This window comes from Delphinus delphis, chromosome 17 (assembly GCF_949987515.2).
Source record: "Delphinus delphis chromosome 17, mDelDel1.2, whole genome shotgun sequence".
Taxonomy (NCBI): Eukaryota; Metazoa; Chordata; class Mammalia; order Artiodactyla; family Delphinidae; genus Delphinus; species Delphinus delphis.
Genome location: NC_082699.1, coordinates 35144203 through 35165438, shown reverse-complemented (window position 1 = coordinate 35165438; position 21236 = coordinate 35144203). Strand labels below are relative to the sequence as shown.

Genomic DNA, 21236 nt, shown 5'->3' with positions numbered 1-21236 from the left:
TTCCAATGTGACTTGATGCTATGTTTAGTGTTATTTTTGGATTCCTTTCTCTATTTTGTGTGTATATCTATTATAGATTTGTGTTTGTGGTTACCATGTGGTTTATATATAACAATATATATGTGTGTATATATATATGTATATATATATATATACACACACACACACGATAATTATACTTTACTGATCTCTTAAGTTCAAATGCATTCTAACAGACCTGCACCTCCACCCAACATTTAATATTTTTTATTTCACATTTTGCATTTAAAAAAATATCCCTTAACTACTTATGGTGGATTAGATGATTTTACTACTTTTGTCTTTTAACCTGCCTACTAGTTTTGTGAGTGATTGATCTACCACCTTTACTGTGTATTTTCCTTTACTAATGAGATCTTTACCTTCATAATTTTCATATTTCTGTTTGTGGTCTTTCTTTGCCACTTAGAGAACTCCCTTTAACATTTATTGTACAGACATTTTAGTGGTACCAAACTCTTTTAGATTTTGTTTGTCTTAAAACTATCTCTCCTTCAAATCTGAATGTTACCCTTGTTGGGTAGAATATTTTTCATTATGTATTTTTTTCCTTTTATCACTTCAAATATAGTGACATAACCACTTTGAAAATATTTGGAAAGAAAGAAGGAAAACATTGAAAATATATCTTGTTGGTTAAATTTTCCTCTTTAACTTGCAAGTTAAATTTTCCTCTTTTGTCACATAAATAATATTTCTAAAATATTTTGCTTGATCATGAGAAGCAAATATTTTTTAGAAATGTAATCATAGCTGTGCCTATAGTGCAACATAATAAAGCACTTTAAATTTCAAAAATTAAGTAAATCATTTCTTGTAAAATGACTCAAAAAAATCCATCAGCTAAACCTACAAATTTTCAGAGCTCATATTTTATTTTGCTAGATTTTAAAATAAATCAAGTAGATCACTATATACTTTGATTGCTCAGAGAAAATTCTGTGTCCCACATTACCTACATCTCTCAGGTAACACTGATTTGGAGTTCAGCACACACATCTGAATTGTCCAGATAATTGCTGCAATTTCCTATTTTACTACAGTAACATAAAAATGGACTTAGAACAATTTTTAAATGAAGCAAACTGAGATGAAATCTAAGAAACAAGGTAAAATCCTACTTTCTTATTAATGGCAGAATTAGAATTATTTATAACCTATGCTTTGTTTTAATTCTGCAAACTCTTTATGAGAACTTCCTACAGAAAATTTTTATTTTCCAGTTCAAAATTCAGTTTTTCACAGCATTTCAATTGTTAGAGGCTATCTCAGAACTGAACATAGGTGTGTTACAGAATGTGTCCTCTACAGCTTTACTCCATCTCTGTTTCATTGGTATGTACTTGTTCATGCCCTCTCTACTTTATTTGCAGAATGTAGTGATTTAAAAAAAGTTCCTTACTTGGTATTATGTGTATCAATGGTATGAAAGAGGTCACGTAACTCTTCTCCACTCAGAACACCATCTGCAAAATATGCTTTGAATTCTTCAAAGGACAATTTTCCATCATCTAAAATGGTAAGAACAAACAAAAGAGAAGCAAATCATTTCAATTTTGTATGTTATTATATCTTTTAATTTTTAACATTTTGATCAAATGCTTGAACAGGTTTGTTTGTGCATGTATACATGTATTCAAAAAGGAAGAACAATTTCAGGTGTTTAAAATAAAAATAATTACCCACCCAGACCAAAGAATGGCCACAGGCCCCCACCTCCTCCTTCCCAGACCCAAGGAGTGGTCATGGGTCTCTGCTATCTCCCTCTTGGAATCCAGGAGTAGTTGTGGGCTCCTGCCACCTCCCTCCCAGATACCAGGAGTCATTGCAAGCCAAGAGTGGTTGCAAGCCACCACTGCCACCCTTGCAGACCCCAGGAGTGATTGAGAGCCCCCACTGCCACCTGCCCAAACTCCAGGAGTGGTTGTGAGCCACCTCTGCTCCCATCCTGTGTCCCAGGGCCATTCCTGAGCCATTGCCACCACTGAGAACTCCAGGACTGGGCACCAGTAGCCACATCTGCATACCACCTATCAAGGGGATAATGACCAGCACATGCTGAGGAAAGAGGTGCCAGGCATGCATACTAAAAAAAGCCTTCAGACCAAAAATACTAAATCCATACAAGCTACACAGGGATGCTCCCACGTATAAAGAGTCCTCCAAGACCAGAGTACATAATTGCTTCTCCTAAACTCACAGAGAGAAATAAAAGTAAAATGAAGCAGAGGAACCACTCCCAGTTAAAAGGCCAAGAGCATTCCCCTGAAAGAACAAACAATGAAGCAGACCTATTCAATATGATAGACACTGATTTAAAACAGGAGATAATGAAAATACTGAAGGAATTAAGAAGGGGTATCAATGGAAATGCAGAGTACAGAAAAAAGAAACTAGAAAGATGAACCAAGAAATATTAGAAAACTCATTTGCCAAGATAAAAGCTGAGCTAAAGTCAATGAATAGCAAAATGAATAATGCAGAAGAACAAATAAGTGACCTGGAATAATGGAATAAGGAATAATGGAAATCGTCCAATCAAGACAGAAAGCCAAATTAAAAAAAAATAAGAAGAAAGCAATACAAGAGACCTATGGGATAATATAAACTATGCCAACCTATGCAAAATAGGGATTCCAGGAGGGAAAGAAAGCAAAAAGGGATCAAAAATGTATTTGAAGAAATTATGGCTGAAAACTTCCCAAATGTAAAGAAGGAAACAGATATCCACGTACAGGAAGCACAGAGGGTCCCAAACAAGATAAACCCAAGCAGATCTACACTAAGACATACTATAATAAAAATGTCAAAAGCTAAAGACAAAGAGAAGATTCTAAAGGCAGTAAGAGAAAAGCAAAGAGTTAATTACAAGGAAACCCCACTAACACTATCAGCTGATTTCTCTACAGAAACGTTGTAGGCCAAAAGCAAGTGTCAAGATATATTTAAAGTCCTGGAAGGGAAAAATTTGTAAACTAGAATACTCTACACAGCAAGATTATCCTTTAGAAGAGGAGAGATAAAAAACTTCCCAGATAAGCAAAAATTAAAAGAATACAGCAATACTATACTTATCCTAAAGGAAATATTGAAAGTTCTTCTCTAAATAGAAAAGTAGTAAGAATCTATAAGAAAAAGAAAATTACAATTGGAAAATAATCACTTAAAGAAACCAGTACACAGATTAAAACATTTTAATGAAATGTTTTAATCAAAATTAATCAGAATGTTTTAAATTTTAATCAAAATATTTTAAAATCAAAAATATTTTCTGTGAAAGTGATGACAACCACAATGAATAGCAAAAAGAAGAACATGAAGATGTAAGAGAGGACATCAAAATCATAAAATGTGGGGGAGGAGAGTAAGAAAATGTGGATTTTTTTTTCCCCTAGAATGTGTTTGAGCCTATATGACTACCAGTCTAAGGCAACTATATATAGGAAGGAGTTAACATACATGAAAAACAGTGTAACCACAAGTCAGAAACACACAATAGATTCACAAAAACCAAAAAGAGAACATAAGTATAATACAAAAGGAAAATCATCAAATGATGAAAGGAAAAACAAAAGGAAAAAGAAACGGACAAAGAAGAAATATAAAATCAATGGGAAAATAAGGTTTTAAATGGCAATAAATATATATCTATCAATAATTACCTTAAATGTTAATGGACTAAATGCTCCAGTCAAAAGACAGAGTGGCAGGTTGGATAAAAAAAACAAGAGTGTACAGTATACCGCTTACAAGAGATGCACTTTAGGGCAAAGAACACACATAGATTGAAAGCCAGGGGATGGAAAAAGGTATTTCATGCAAATGGAAATTAAAAGAAAGTGGGGGTCCCAATACTCACATCAGACAAAATAGACTTTAAAACAAAGGCTATAAAGAAAGATAAAGAAGGACACTATATAATGATAAAAGGATCAATACAAAAGGATTTTACACTTATCAACATATATGTACCTAAAATAGGAGCACCCAAATACATAAAGCAAATACTAACAGACATAGAGGGAGAAATTGACAGGAATACAATAATAGTAGGAGACTTTAACACCCCACTCACATCAATGGACAAATCTTCCAGACAGAGAATCAATAAGGCAACAGAGATCCTAAGTGATGCAATAGGACAGTTAGACTTAATTGATATTTTCACAACATTACATCCAAAAAACCAGATTACACATTCTTTTCAAGTGCACATGGAACATTCTCTAGAATTAACCACATACTAGGGCACAAAACAAGCCTCTACAAATTTAAGACTATAGAAAATATCTCAAGCATCTTTTCTGACAACAACAACATGAAACTAGAAATTAACCACAGAAAAGGAAATGAGAAAAAAATGATTCCATGGAAACTAAACAACATGCTTCTAAAAAACCAATGGGTCAATGATGAAATCAAAGAGGAAATTAAAAAATACCTTGAGACAAATGGCAATGAAAACACAGCCATACAAAGTCTATGGGATACAGCAAAAGCAATTCTTAGAGGGAAGTTTATAGCAATACAGGCCTTCCTCCAAAAAGAAGAAAAATCTCAAATAAACAACTTAACCAACCACTTAAAAGAATTAGAAAAAGAAGAAAAACAAAACCTGAAGTCAGAAGAAGGAAGGAAATAATAAAAACTAGAGAGGAAATGAATAAAATAGAAATTTAAAAAATAGGACAAAATCAGTAAGACCAGGAGTTGATTCGTTGAAAGGATAAACAAGATTGACAAACTTCTGGCCAGGCTCACTAAGAAGAAAAGAGAGAAAACCCAAATAAACAAAATAAGAAATGAAAAAGGAGACATAACAATTGATACTACAGAATAACAAAAAACCATAAGGGAATACTATGAATAATTATATGTCAAAAATTTGGTGACCTAGAAGAAATGGGACAAGTTTCTAGAAACATACAGCCCTCCAAAATTGAATCAAGAAGAAATAAATAATTTGAACAGACTGATCACTAGAACTGAAATAGAGTCTGTAATTTAAAAACTCCCTACAAATAAAAGTCCAGGACCAGATGGCTTCACAGGTGAATTCTAGCAAACATACAAAGAAGAATTTATATCAATTCTTCTCAAATTCTTACAGAAAATTGAAGAGCAGGGAACACTCCCAAGGACATTTTAATGAAGCCACCATATCACTGATAATAAAACCAGACTAACATACCATCAGAAAAAAAAAATTACAGGCCAATATTTTTGATGAATATAGATGCGAAACTTCTCAACAAAATATTAACAAACCAAATCCAACAACACATGAAAATGATCATAACCGTGACCAAGTGGGATTCATCCCAAGTTTACAAGGATGGTTCAACACACACAAATCAATCAATGTGATACACCATATAAATGAAAGAAAAAACAAAAACCACATGATCATCTCAATAGATGCAGAAAAAGCATTTGACAAAATTCAACATCCATTCATGACAAAAATTCTTACCAAAGTGGATGGAGAGGGAACATATCTCAAAATAGTAAAAACTATTTATGACAAACCCACAGCCAATATAATAGTCAAAGGTGAAAAGCTGAAAGCCTTCCTGCTAAAATCTGGAGCAAGGCAACATTGCCCACTCTCACCTCTTCTATTCAACACAGTATTGGGAGTCCTAGCCACAGCAATCAGACAAGAAAAAGAAATAAAATGTATCCAAATTGGAAGGGAAGAGGTAAAATTGTAATTATATATAGATGATACACTGTATGATACCCTAAAGACTCCACACAAAAACTGCTAGAACTGGGGCTTCCCTGGTGGCGCAGTGGTTGAGAGTCCGCCTGCCGATACAGGGCACACGGGTTCGTGCCCCGTTCTGGGAAGATCCCACATGCCGCGGAGCGGCTGGGCCCGTGAGCCATGGATGCTGAGCCTGCGCGTCCGGAGCCTGTGCTCTGCAACGGGAGAGGCCACAGCAGTGAGAGGCCCGCGTACCGCAAAAAAAAAAAAAAAACTGCTAGAACTGATAAATGAATTCAGTAATGTAGCAAGATACAAGATTAACATACAGAAGTCAGTTGCATTTCTTTACAACAACAATGAAATATCAGAAAGAATGTAAAAAGAAAACAACAAACAAAAAATAATACTTTCTAAAATCACAACCCCCAAAATAAAATACTTAGGAATAAACCTCACCAAGAAGGTGAAAGACTCATAAGCTGAGAGCTATAAAACATTAATAAAGGAAATTGAAAATGATTCAAAGAAATGGAAAGATATCACATGCTCTTGGATTGGAAGAATTAATATTGTTAAAATGGCAATAGTAACCAAAGCAATCTACAGATTTAACACAATCTCTATCAAATTACCAATGGCACTTTTCACAGAACTAGGACAAATAACCCTAAAATTCATCTGGAACCATAAAAGACTCAGAACTGCCAAAGCAATCCTGAAAAAAGAACCAAGCAGGAGGCATAACCATCCCAGACTTCAGAGAATACTACATAGCTACAGTAATAAAACTGTGTGGTACTGGCAAAAAAACAGAATATGGATCAATGGAAAAGAAGAAAGAGCCCAGAAGTAAACCCACACACCGCAGTCAATTAATCTTCAACAAAGGAGGCAAGAAGGTACAATGGGAAAGGAGTCTTTTCAGCAAAGGGTGTTGGGAAAGTTGGACAGCTGCATGTAAATCAATGAAGTTAGAACACAACCTAATTCTATCAAACATTTAGAGAAGAGCTAACACCTATCCTTCTCAAACTCTTCCAAAATATAGCAGAGGGAGGAACACTCCCAAACTCATTCTACAAGGCCACAATTACCCTGACAACAAAACCAGACAAAGATGTCACAAAGAAAGAAAACTACAGGCCAATATCATTGATGAACATAGATGCAAAATCCTCAACAAAATACGAGCAAACAGAATCCAACAGCACAGTAAAAGGACCATACACCATGATCAACTGGGGTTTATTCCAACAATGCAAGGATTCTTCAATATATGTAAATCATTCAATGTGATACACCATATTAAGAAATTGAAGGAGAAAAACCATATGATGATCTCAATAGATGCAGAGAAAGCTTTTGACAAAATTCAGCACCAATTTATCATAAAAACACTGCAGAAAGTAGGCATAGAGGGAACTTTCCTCAACATAATAAAGGCCATATATGACAAACCCACAGCCACATCGTCCTCAATGGTGAAAAACTGAAACCATTTCCACTAAGATCAGGAACAAGACAAGGTTGCCCACTCTCACCACTCTTATTCAACATAGTTTTAGAAGTTTTACCCACAGCAATCAGAGATGAAAAAGAAGTAAAAGGAATCCAAATCAGAAAATAAGAAATAAAGCTGTCACTGTTTGCAGATGACATGATACTCTACATAGAGAATCCTAAAGATGTTATCAGAAAACTACTAGAGCTAATCAATGAATTTAGTAAAGTAAAAAATTAATGCACAGAAATCTCTGGCATTCTTATACACTAGTGATGAAAAATCTGAAAATGAAATTAAGAAAACACTTGCATTTACCATTGCAACAAAAAGAATAAAATATCTAGGAATAAACCTACCTAAGGAGACAAAAGACCTGTATGTAGAAAATTATAAGACACTGATGAAAGAAATTAAAGATGATACAAATAGGTGGAGAGATATACCATGGTCTTGGATTGGAAGAATTAACATTGTGAAAATGACTCTGCAACCCAAAGCAATCTACAGATTCAATGCAATCTCTATCAGACTACCACTGGCATTTTTCACAGAGCTAGAACAAAAATTTTCACAATTTGTATGGAAACAAAAAGGCCCCGAATAGCCAAAGCAATCTTGAGAATGAAAAACGGAGCTGGAGGAATCAGGCTCCCTGACTTCAGACTATACTACAAAGCTACACTAATCAAGACACTATGGTACTGGCACAAAACCAGAAATATAGATCAATGGAACAGAATAGAAAGCCCAGAGATTATCCCACGCACTTATGGTCACCTTATCTTTGATAAAGGGGCAAGAATATACAGTGGAGAAAAGACACCCTCTTCAATAAGTGGTGCTGGGAAAACTGGACAGGTACATGTAAAAGTATGAAATTAGAACACTCACTAACACTATACACAAAAATAAACTCAAAATGGATAAAAAATAAACTCAAAATGGATTAAAGACCTAAATGTAAGGCCAGACACTATCAAACTCTTAGAGGAAAACATATGCAGAACACTCTATGACATAAATCACAGCAAGATGCTTTTTGACCCACATCCTAGAGAAATGGAAATAAAAACAAAAATAAACAAATGGGACCTAATGAAACTAAAAAGCTTTTGCACAGCAAAGGAAACCATAAAGAAGGCCAAAAGACAACCCTCAGAATGTTAAAATATTTGCAAATGAAGCAACTGACAAATGATTAATCTCCAAAATTTACAAGGAGCTTATGCAGCTCAATAAGAGAAAAAGAAACAACTCAATCCAAAAATGGTCAGAAGACCTAAACAGACATTTCTCCCAAGAAGATATACAGATTGCCAACAAACACATGAAAGAATGCTCAACATCATTAATCATTAGAGAAATGCAAATCAAAACTACAATGAGATATCATCTCACACCAGTCAGAATGGCCATCATCAAAATATCTAGAAACAATAAATGCTGTAGAGGGTGTGGAGAAAAAGGAACACTCTTGCACTGTTGGTGGGAATGTAAATTGATACAGCTACTATGGAGATCAGTATGGAGTTTCCTTAAAAACTACAAATAGAACTACCATACAATCCAGCAATCCCACTACTGGGCATATACCTTGAGAAAATCATAATTCGAAAAGAGTCATGTACCAAAATGTTCATTGCAGCTCTATTTACAATAGCCAGGACATGGAAGCAGCCTAAGTGTCCATCAACCAATGAATGGATAAAGAAGATGTGGCACATATATACTATGGAATATTACTCAGCCATAATAAGAAACGAAATTGAGTTATTTGTAATGAGGTGGATGGACCTAGAGTCTGTCATACAGAGTGAAGTAAGTCAGAAAGAGAAAAACAAATACCGTATGCTAACATGTATATATGGTATCTAAGAAGAAGAAAAAAAAATGTCATGAAGAACCTAGGGGTAAGACAGGAATAAGGACATAGACCTACTAGAGCATGGATTTGAGGATATGGGGGAGGGGAAGGGTAAGCTGTGACAAAGTGAGAGAGTGGCATGGGCATATATGCACTATTAAACGTAAAATTGATAGCTAGTGGGAAGTAGCCACATATCACAGGGGGATCAGTAGATGATTTGTGACCATGTTGAGGGGTGGAATAGGGAGGGTGGGAGGGAGGGAGATGCAAGAGGGAAGAGATATGGGAACATATGTATATATATAACTGATTCACTTTGTTATAAAGCAGAAACTAACACACCATTGTAAAGCAATTATACTGCATTAAAGATGTTAAAAATAAATAAATAAATAAGTACGTAAGTAAGTAAGCAATGTGACTATACTTAACAGTATTGTATTGTACAATTGAAATTTGCTAAAAGGGCAGAGCTTGTGTTCTCACTACACATAAAAAAAGAAAATGGTAACTATGTGAGGTGATGCGTATGTTAAGTAGTTTGATAGTGATTAATATTTTACAATGTATATGTATATCAAATCATCAAGTTGCATACTTTGTACAATTTTAAACTGTCAACTATACCTCAATAAAGCTGGGGGTGGTTGGGGGAGAGAATGAATATATATTGGAAGGAGAGGAGAAGCCAGAGAGAAACAGAGAGTCAATGTCATGAAAAACCTGAAAAATCATGGTAGAGTTTTGAATTTACCCAAAGAGGCACTGTCATATTGGAAAGCTTACTGTGGCTACAGTGAGTAAAATGGAGTGGAGAGGTAAGACACTAGAAGAGAATACCCATAAGAGGACATTGTAGTAATTCCTACAAGAATCAACTTGGCATAAACCTTGGTGGTGACAGTAAGAACAAGGAGAAGTAGACAGATTTACAATCTGTTTAGGAAAAAGAATCAACAGGAACTGATGATCAGTTAGAGGTGATGGGTGAGAGGGAACAATAAATCAAGAATTATACCCACTTCCCAGGACTGAGTAATCACATGGACAATATCACCATTGTAAAAGAGAACACAGGGCAAAAAGTGTGGGGTGAAGTAAACTGCTGTTTTGGACATGTTAAAATTAGATGTTTCTGTGGAATAAGTAGAGGCACCCAGTGAGCAGTAGGGTCATACAAGTCTAGAAAAGGAGAGGGTGGGGCAGGGAGGGAAGGAGTAAATGAAAGAAGGAGGGAGGGAGGAAGGGGGAGGGAAGAAAGGGGAGGGAGGAAAAGAAGAAGGGGGAGAGAGAGAGAGGTAGAGAGAAAGAAAGAGAAAGGCCGACTGGAGTGTATGCTTGGGAGCTATCAATGCATGGGAATTAAAGGTCCTAGAAGTAAGGGAATTCGTTCTCCCAAGAAGAATTCCTACAGTGAGGAAGAAAAAGCCCCAGAACAGACTTTGGAAATGCCAACTAAATTCTTTATGTTTCAGATTTTATAAATGTTTAAGTGTTGCAAGGATTAACTGAGAGGCTATATACAAAACATTTAGCATGGTAACTAACACATAGTTCAACAATAGTGATCTGGGAAACAGGTTTACTAGTTCAGTCTTGGTAAGTGAAGATCATTTATGTGTTTTTAATTCTCATTTTCTTCTCTTCCTTGAAAAGTCCTTACACAGACAATCGATATTTAACATGTTTGTTTAAAAATAGAAATTTTTATTTATTTTCTTAGGTAATCAGGTTTTGAAAATCCTAAAATTGGTACTTCTGTGAAAAGAGATTCTTTAAACATTCATTTAATTTCTCCTTCAAGTTTCATGTCCACAAATATGCCAACAACTAGAGTTCTAATCTCAGTATTTCCCCTCCTTCTATTGCAAGCTAAATCTCGTCTTTGTATTTAAAATGACTATCCTCTCAAAACACTGGCTTTTCTTTCATGTATTAAAACATTTTTGAACACTCTAAATATTTTAGTTTGTCAAGATTAAAATACAAAAACATGATCATCTTCAATAATAACCATCCTGGTACAAAATGAACACCTGGAAAGCATTACTGGGTTTAATACACAAAGGACAGCATATACTTTGCATGTGGATGCAAATTTTAGAGGCAGAAATTAAAAATACCAACCTCAATTCTAAACTGAAGTTCTTAAATTGTAAATTCAGAAAAATTAATAATATATTACTATTTTGTTAAATTTAAAGATTAAATACTTTCTGTTAAATGTACATGTCACCTTGCACAAGTCATTTAGTATCATTATTCATTAACTTCCTCATCTCTGAATGAAAGCCCCTATTATTCCAACCTTCTACATATATATATATATATATTTAATGATTTACTGCCATTATGTAAATAAAAATAAAATAGAAGCTCTTCCAATTTCAGCTCTGATATATAAAGACCTTAGACATCATCACTTCTGTCCTTAAAACAACAAAAAGCTGAACGCTGAACAAACTCAAAATCAATTACTTTTCTGGGACTCTTTGGAGAACTGAGGTCAAGGGCAAACCACTAGTCAAAATCTGGAGAAATAGGCAAAACCAGAGAATCACAGCCAAGATCTGTTTCCCCAGAGCAGAAGCTACGGGAACCATAAACTGATAGGAACAGTTAAATGGTAGTTTTGATGAAATGCTGGAGACCGAGTGTAAACTAGCATGAGAGGAGGAAACTCTTTGGGGCTTTAGTCTTTGGGGAGCTTCCATACTTTAATGGGTTTTACCTCCAGGAACCCTACCAGGCTCTTACTGAGGAGACAAGAAAGATCTGGAAGTGGAAGGGGAAGAGTAATTGTGAAATGTACATGAGTGTTTTCCATGACAATGGTCTACTCTCCAGGGGCAAAGATTTTACCAGAGACATATCCCACCTGGGGGAAGGGCATTTCCCCACTGCAGTCCCATCTAGCCTACCTGTCTCAACTAAGAGTAGGAGGAACTAAAAGACATTGGGAAGGTCACAGCCCAGGGACACAGACCCACTGAAAAACTTGTATTTAATCATAATAGTATAGAACACATCTGCTCCCCCATTCTTTACCATCACACCAACAGGGCTGCCAAATAATAATAGTACATGACAGCTGAAAGAACTGTCACACTTCCAGAGAAGGAGTGCTTAGGGAAGCCCAAAGTCAATAAAAAAGACAAGAGAAATTTAAAGCCTCTGGCAACTACTAGTAGAGAAAACATTAAATACAACCCAACTCCTAGTCAGATTAACATAAATTCTCACACTAGAAGCCTAAGTACTTATTCTATTACCTGATACATCACATCTGGCTTTCACAAAAAAATTACAAGGCATGATAAAAATGCAAGAAAAGCACAGTCTAAAAAGACAAAAAAGCATAAGAACCAGACTCAGCTATGACACAGATATTGGAATTATCAAACAAGAAATTTAAAATAACTATGATTAATATGTTATGGGAATAATGGAAAATGTAGACAATAATGGAAAATGTAGGCAATATGCAGAAGAGATGGGTAATGTAAGCTGACAGATGGAACTCTAAAACAACTTGAAATAAAATGTTAGAAATAAAAGACACTAACATAAATGAATGCCTTTGATGGGCTCATCAGTGGAGGATACAGCTTAAGGAAAGAAGCAGTAAGCTTGAGCTAGGTCAATAGAAACGTCTCAAGCTGAAATACATAGTTAAAAAAAAAAAATACAACATCTAAGAACTCTGAGAAATTTCAGAAAATGTTACATACACATAATTAGAGTACCAGAAGAAGAAAGAGAGTATAGAGCAGAGGAAATATTTGAAACAATAATGACCAGGAACTTTTCAAAGTTAAGGTCAGAAACCAAAACACAGAACCAGGAAGCTCAGACAGCACCCAACAGGAAAAATTCTCCCCTCTACACCCACACCCAAAGCAACTCTGTATCTTTGAATATCATACCCAACTGCAGAATACCAAAGACAAAGAGGAAATTTAGAAAGAGGTAGAGGAAAAATATAATCTATATAGGACCAAGAATAAGAATTAACAATTACAGTGTACTTCTCATCGGAAACCAGGCAAGCAAGAAAAAGGTGGAGTGAAATACTTATTGTTGAAAGAAAGTACACCACAATCCAGAATTTCATATCCATGAAATAATTCTTCAAAATAAAGTAGAAATAAATACCGTTTCAGACAAACAAAAACGAAGGAATTCATTGCCAGAACTGCTCTGCAATAAATGTTAAAAGAAATTCTTTAGGTAGAAGGAAAGTGATATAGGTAGAGAAACACAGATCCACATAAGAAAAGATGAATGTCAGAGAAAGAATAAATAAAAGTAAAATAAAATATTTTACTTTTCTTACTCTGAATTAATTAACAGATAACAGTATAAAGTAATAATACAAACAACATATTGGTAATTATAGCATATGGATAAGTGAAATAAATTATGCCAATTTCATAAAGAACAGGAGACATTGGAAATATTCTGTTATAAGGTACCTGTATTACCCATGAAGTGGTACCGTGCTATTTGAAGGTAGATTTCAATTAGGGAAAAATGAATATTGCAAGCTTACATTAGGGAAAAATGTATATAGTAACCACTACTTTTTTTTTTCAGTACGCGGGCCTGTCACTGTTGTGGCCACTCCTGTTGCAGAGCACAGGCTCTGGAAGCACAGGCCCAGCGGCCATGGCTCACGGGCCCAGCCGCTCCACAGCATATGGGATCCTCCCGGACCAGGGCATGAACCCATGTCCCCTGCATCAGCAGGCGGACTCTCAACCACTGTTCCACCAGGGAAGCCCAGTAACCACTATTTTAAAAAATATATATAATTAATTTACTAAGAGAGGCAGTAAACTAGAATTAGGTAAAATACTGTTTAAAACCAGATAAGGCAGAAAAAGCAGTGGGGGGGGGGGAGAACAAGTACAACTAATACAGATCAACTACTAACATGGTAGATATTAATCCAACAATATCAAAAATCACTCTGAATGTGAATGGTTTAAATACAGCAATTAAAAGACAGAGATTGTGAAAGTCAGTAAAAAAATAAAATAAAAGCCAACTATGTTGTCTACAAGAAATCCACTTTAAATATGAACACTCATACAGGTTAAAGCTAAAGGGATAGAAAAAGATACTTTTCCTATCTCTTTAAAAAAATACCATAATAATGCTGAGGAGCACATAAAAATTAAAAATAAAATAACTACCTACTGGGGCCATAATAGACCTCAATACCGGTTTTGCTCCGGTTTTGAATTTCCTGTTTAGCACAAAACTCTGGTTTGCACAATCAGCCGTTCTCGCTTCTGTAACTATGCTTGCTGGTTACCCCATAAATTTTAAACCAATCAGAATACAGGATTAATGTTCCCTAAATAAGATAGCCAATCTGTTTTGCCCACAACTGGAAAGTCCCGAACTTGTTTGTACCAATGTATAAAAAAGTTAAAACGGCCCCTTTGGGGGCTCTCGGAATGCCTTTGGAAACAAGGGCACAGGGGCCCAGGTTCGAACCTGCAATAAATGACCCTTGCTGTTTGGCTTTGACTCTCGACTCTGGTGGCTTTGTGAGGGATCTCGCGACCGTGGGCATTTCATTTGGGGGCTCGTCCGGGATATCCCCCAAGCCCACCAGACCTCAGGTCAACGGGTCATTACTGATAATCAATCGGTAAGTAAGCCGGCTCAGGGTACTTTCTGTTTTGGGAACTAGGACGGTCCTGGCGGACGCGCTATAGGACGCCTAGTCGGATGTGGTCGGAGACGTCCACCACAACCCATCTGGGGCTAAAAGCCCATCTGGAATACGCATGCGATATCGCTGCTAACCCTTTTCCCTTTCCCTAGCCCATCAGGTGCACGCATGCGATATTGCTACTAAAATTTATCTTTCTTCCTTAACAGGTTTCATTATCTGAGCGGATCTTAATTTACTTTTGTTTTAAAATAACTTTCTCTGACTGATCTCTTCCAGGACCTAAACATGGGCCAAACACAGAGCACCCCTCTCTCCCTTCTTCTGGCTAATTTTCGGGATGTAAAGTCCCGAGGACACAACCTCAGTTTAGACATCCGGAGAAAAAAACTAATTACCTTCTGCCGCTCTGAATGGCCAACTTTCGGGGTTGGCTGGCCCACCAAGGGTACCTTTTGCCTTCCTATAATTCTGAAAGTTAAATCTAGAGTTTTCTTGTCGGGACAAGAAGGTCATCCGGACCAAATCCCTTATATTTTAGTATGGCAAGATTTAGTAGAAAATCCTCCTCCTTGGGTGACACCCTTTTTGTCCCCAGATTCATGTAGGATTCTTGCGGCTAAGCCAACCAAGCCACCCAAACCACAACCTCCCACTGCACCTATACTTTCTGATAGCCAAGACCTTCTTCTTTTGGACCCCCCCATCAACCTCCTCCTCTAAACCCCCAACTGGCTCCAATCCCTGCCCCTGGCCCTGATCCTCTCCCCCCAATGGACCCTCCGGATATTCCCCCAGAAGGACCTCCAGAACCAAGTCCAGATAATCGAGAGGCAGAAGCATTGCTAGGTCCCTCACCCCCTGAGGGCGATGGGCCAGCTGGCCGAACCCGAGGACGCACCCAACGCGATCCAAGGTTCCACCCTCCAGATTCCACCATAGCCCTGCCCTTACGAGAAATAGGCCCCCCCGATGAAACAGGGAACCCTCGGCTCCAATATTGGCCATTCTCTACCAGTGACTTATATAATTGGAAAACCCAGAATGCCCGCTTTTCCGATAACCCTAAAGACTTGATAGCTCTTCTAGACAGCGTTATGTTTACTCATCAGCCCACCTGGGATGACTGCCAGCAGCTCCTCCGGATCCTATTCACCACCGAAGAACGAGAGCGAATCCAGCTGGAGGCGAAAAAACTGGTTCCTGGAGATGATGGTCAACCCACTGCTAACCCTGACCTCATCAATGCAGCCTTTCCCTTAACTCGCCCCCCGCAAGATGAATGGGACTATAACACCGGAGAAGGTAGGGGACGACTGCTCATTTATCGCCAGACTCTAATGGCGGGTCTCCGGGCTGCCGCGCGCAAGCCCACTAATTTGGCCAAGGTATATTCAATTATACAAGGTAAAACAGAAAGTCCCTCCTCTTATTTAGAAAGATTAATGGAAGCCTTTAGACAGTATACCCCTATGGACCCAGAGGCCCCCGAAAATCAGGCTGCTGTTGTAATGTCTTTCGTTAAGCAGGCAGCCCCTGATATTAAAAAGAAACTCCAGAAATTAGAAGATCTGGAGGGCAAACAGATACAGGATCTACTCCGTATCGCCCAGCGCGTCTTTAATAACCGAGACGCCCCAGAGGATAAACAACTTAAAGCCACTGAAAAAATGACTAAGGTCCTGGCTGCCATTGTTCAGAAAGACCAAGAGGGCCCCCCAGCCACTCGACCTCCCAGGTGACCATTGGACAGAGATCAATGTGCCTATTGCAAAGAAAAAGGCCACTGGGCTCGAGAATGCCCCAAGAAAAGGCAGCCGCGCCCCAACCAGAGGCAATGGCAACCGAAGGCCACCCCAGTCCTATTTACACATGATGCAGAGTAGGGGGGACGGGGTTCGGACCCCCTCCCCGAACCCAGGGTAACCCTACAAGTGGAGGGGAAACCAGTCCAATTCCTGGTGGATATGGGGGCACAGCATTCGGTCTTGATTAAGCCCCACGGGAAAGTTTCTAACAAGTCCTCCTGGGTTCAAGGAGCTACTGGAGTTAAACATTACCCCTGGACTACTCAGAGAACTGTAGACTTGGGCACTGGAAGGGTGACCCATTCCTTTTTGGTCATTCCCGATAGTCCTTGCCCCTTACTGGGAAGAGATTTACTCACTAAAATGGGAGCACAAATTTATTTTCGACCAGAAGGGCCGATCATAACAGACCCTCAGAACCAACCCATATCTGTGCTCACCCTAAACTTAGAAGATGAATACCGACTTCATCAGGAACCACCCTCCCAAAATCAAGACATAGAATCATGGCTTCAGCAGTTTCCCGAAGCATGGGCAGAAACAGGCGGGATGGGATTGGCAAAACATCGCCCAGCCCTATTCATAGAAATCAAACCAGGAGCGGACCCTGTGCGTGTTCGGCAGTATCCCATGCCCCTAGAAGCCAAAACTGGTATCACCCCCCACATTCGCCAACTTCTTGATCTGGGAATATTGCGCCCCTGCCAGTCAGCTTGGAATATGCCCTTGCTGCCAGTTCACAAACCTAACAGTAAAGACTATTGGCCAGTGCAGCACCTAAGAGAAGTTAACAGACGGGTCATAGATATTCACCCCACTGTGCCCAACCCATATACTCTCTTGAGTGCCCTTAGTCCTGAAAAACAGTGGTATACTGTGTTGGACCTCAAAGATGCCTTTTTCAGTTTAACTTTGGCGCCTAAAAGTCAAGAACTCTTTGCCTTCGAATGGTCGGATCCCGAGAGAGGCATAAACGGACAACTCACCTGGACCAGACTTCCCCAAGGATTCAAAAATTCGCCCACCTTATTTGATGAGGCCCTACACGAGGATCTCAGTGAGTACCGGAGACAAAACCCCAATGTAACCCTCCTACAGTATGTTGATGATCTCTTAATAGCTGCTGAGACCGCTGAAGCCTGCCTGCAGGGAACCAGAAACCTCCTACAGACTCTCGGCACCCTGGGATACCGGGCCTCTGCCAAGAAAGCGCAGATCTGCAGGCCTGAGGTAACTTACCTGGGGTACCTATTGAAAGGGGGGCAACGATGGCTCACAGATGCACGGAAGGAAACCGTCCTCCGCATCCCCAGACCCACCACGCCTCGACAGGTAAGGGAATTTTTGGGGTCAGCGGGGTTCTGCCGTTTATGGATACCCAAATTTGCTGAAATGGCCAAACCGCTATACTTGGCCACCAAAGAGCAGACGCCCTTTGAATGGACAGAGGAGGCTGAGCAATCATTTCAGCAGATCAAAACTGCCTTGCTATCCGCACCCGCCCTGGGTCTCCCTGATGTCTCCAAACCCTTCCACCTCTTTGTAGATGAAAGCAAAGGCATAGCTAAGGCCGTGTTGACCCAGCCCCTCGGTCCTTGGCCCAGACCTGTCGCTTACCTGTCAAAGAAATTGGACCCAGTGGCTGCCGGATGGCCTCCTTGCCTCCGGATGATCGCCGCCACAGCCCTAATGGTAAAGGATGCTGACAAACTAACTATGGGACAGGAGTTGCATGTCACCACCCCCCACGCCATCGACGGGGTTCTCAAACAGCCTCCCAACCGATGGATGAGCAATGCTCGACTGGTCCACTACCAGGGTCTACTGTTAAATCCCCTCAGAATCAGCTACACTCCGCCGCGGGCATTAAACCCTGCCTCCCTATTACCTGACCCAGATTTGGACTCCCCACTCCATGATTGTGCAGAGGTACTGGCCCAGATCCATGGGGTTCGGGAAGACCTACGTGACCAGCCCCTACCGGATGCACAAGTCACATGGTTCACTGACGGCAGCAGCTTTGTTCAGCAAGGTCAGAGGTATGCGGGGGCAGCGGTAACATCAGAAACTGAGGTGATATGGGCAGAGACTCTCCCCCCAGGGACCTCAGCCCAAAAAGCTGAATTAATTGCCCTGACCCAAGCTCTCAAGATGAGCAAACGCCAAAAAGCCACCATATATACAGACAGCCGGTATGCTTTCGCTACCGCACATATACATGGGGCAATATACCGAGAGCGGGGACTACTCACAGCAGAGGGCAAAGACATCAAGAACAAAGAGGAAATCCTGGCCTTGCTAGCGGCCATATGGGAACCCAAAAAGCTAGCCATTGTACATTGCCCGGGGCATCAAAAACCTACAAATCCAGTCGCCCAAGGCAACAATTTGGCAGATCAGACGGCTCGGAAAGCGGCATTCACCCCAATACCATTGCTTCCTCTACAATTGCCGGATCCAGGGCCTCGAGAATTACCGCCCCAACCAGACTATTCGGAGGAAGATATTAGATGGATGAACAAGCTCCCTCTAACCCAGGTTAGAGACGGATGGTGGCGGGACTCTAAAAACAATATTCTCCTTCCTGAGAAACTAGGAACCCTAGTCCTTGAACGGATCCACCGCAGCACCCACTTAGGCGCCCGACGGCTACAGGATCTTATCAGGCAGACTGGACTTAAAATTAAAAATGTCTCTGAAAAGACTGAACGACTGGTTGCTGACTGTGCAGTCTGCCAACTCCATAATGCCAGCACCCACCCGTCAACCACTGGCATTCGGGAAAGAGGAAACCAGCCCGGAGCCTACTGGGAAGTGGACTTCATGGAGGTAAAGCCTGGCAAATATGGGTATAAATATTTACTGGTGTTTATACATACCTTTTCAGGTTGGACTGAGGCATTCCCAACCAAGAATGAGACTGCACAAATAGTAGCTAAGAAACTACTAGAAGAGATCCTGCCCAGGTATGGCTTTCCAGTTATGATAGGGTCCGACAACGGGCCAGCCTTCGTTTCTAAGGTAAGTCAAGATCTGGCTTCCATACTTGGGGCTAATTGGAAATTACATTGTGCATACTGCCCCCAGAGTTCAGGACAGGTAGAAAGAATGAATAGAACTTTAAAGGAGACTTTAACTAAATTGACCATGGAGACTGGCGCTAACTGGGTAGTCCTACTCCCCTACGCTTTGTTTAGGGTGCGAAATTCCCCCTATAAGTTAGGATTTACTCCCTATGAAATAATGCATGGTAGGCCTCCTCCTATTATCCCTAACCTAAAGACTAACCTTATCCAATTGGACCTAGAAAATAATCTCCTGTCTTCCCTCCAAGCCTTACAGCGGACACACGAGACAATCTGGCCCAAACTAAAAGAGCTATATGCAACAGGACCCCCGCCTACTCCACACCAGCTCCGGCCGGGTGACTGGGTTCTTGTCAAATGCCATCGACAAGAGACCCTAGAACCCAGGTGGAAAGGACCTTACCAGATCATTTTGACAACGCCGAGGGCCGTCAAGGTAGACAGCATAGCTGCCTGGATCCATTACACCCACGTCAAGCCGATAGACCCATGACTTATTTCACAGCCATATTACAGAATAATAAAAGCCCCACCATTAATGAGGGTAATAAATACCTTCAGGCTGGATGCACTGGCACCCCCGGGATCCCGGTATGCTGGAATACCAGGGCACCTACACACATGTCAGATGGAGGGGCGCCACAAGATATGATGCGCCAGGTAAAGACCCAAAGACAAATAGAAGAAATTTATCAACATCTCTATCCAGAACTTAATTATCATCCCCTAATTCGACCCAAGGTCGATCCCTCAGAATTAGACCCCCAGACTATGACCATATTAAAAGCTACATTTATACTTCTAAATATGACTAACCCCACTTTAGCACAAGATTGCTGGCTTTGTTTACCTCAAGGACCGCCCCGCCCGATAGCCATCCCCATTGGTAATGGTCCACACCTTGCCAAACAGTGCACCCCTACTTTATTGCCTGCGCCATTTCTCACACAGTTTTCAGGGTTCTCTACTACTTTAAATGCTACCTGTTTTGTTAAAAATGATTCCCTCATTAATGACAGTATTGACTTGGGAATACTGTCTTCTGTTAATTGTACATCATATATAACTGTAAATTCATCCCTTTGCAGTTCTAACACTACTGTTTTTGTTTGTGGAAACAATATAGCTTACACCTATTTGCGCCTAAACTGGACGGGGATTTGCACCCTGGCCACTATTTTACCCAATATAGATTTAATTTCCGGAGACACGCCATTACCTATTCCTAGTTTGGACCTTTGGGCTGGAAGATCTAAACGAGCCGTCCCTCTTATTCCCCTTATCGCAGGGCTAGGAATTACTTGAGCTGTAGCCGCTGGGGCGGCAGGCCTTGGACACTCCCTCTATTCTTATAATCAGTTATCTAGACAATTAATAGAAGATATTGAAACCCTCTCCGGGACTATTCAAGATTTACAAGACCAACTTGATTCATTGGCTGAAGTAGTCTTACAGAATAGACAGGGTTTAGATTTATTAACTGCCGAACAGGGAGGAATATGCCTTGCCTTAAAAGAAAAATGTTGTTTTTAT

The 21236-nt window shown here is 39.7% G+C and overlaps 1 protein-coding gene across 2 annotated transcripts in view; it reads right to left on the bottom strand.

Moving 5' to 3' along the window:
* The window catches only part of NECAB1 (N-terminal EF-hand calcium binding protein 1), a 279183-nt gene that overhangs the window by 194949 nt on the left and 62998 nt on the right, over positions 1–21236 (bottom strand). For both annotated transcript variants that reach the window (XM_059994879.1, XM_059994880.1), the window contains exon 3: positions 1442–1550. In XM_059994879.1, coding sequence (XP_059850862.1) covers positions 1442–1550 — 109 coding nt within the window. The remainder of the gene's footprint in view (positions 1–1441; positions 1551–21236) is intronic.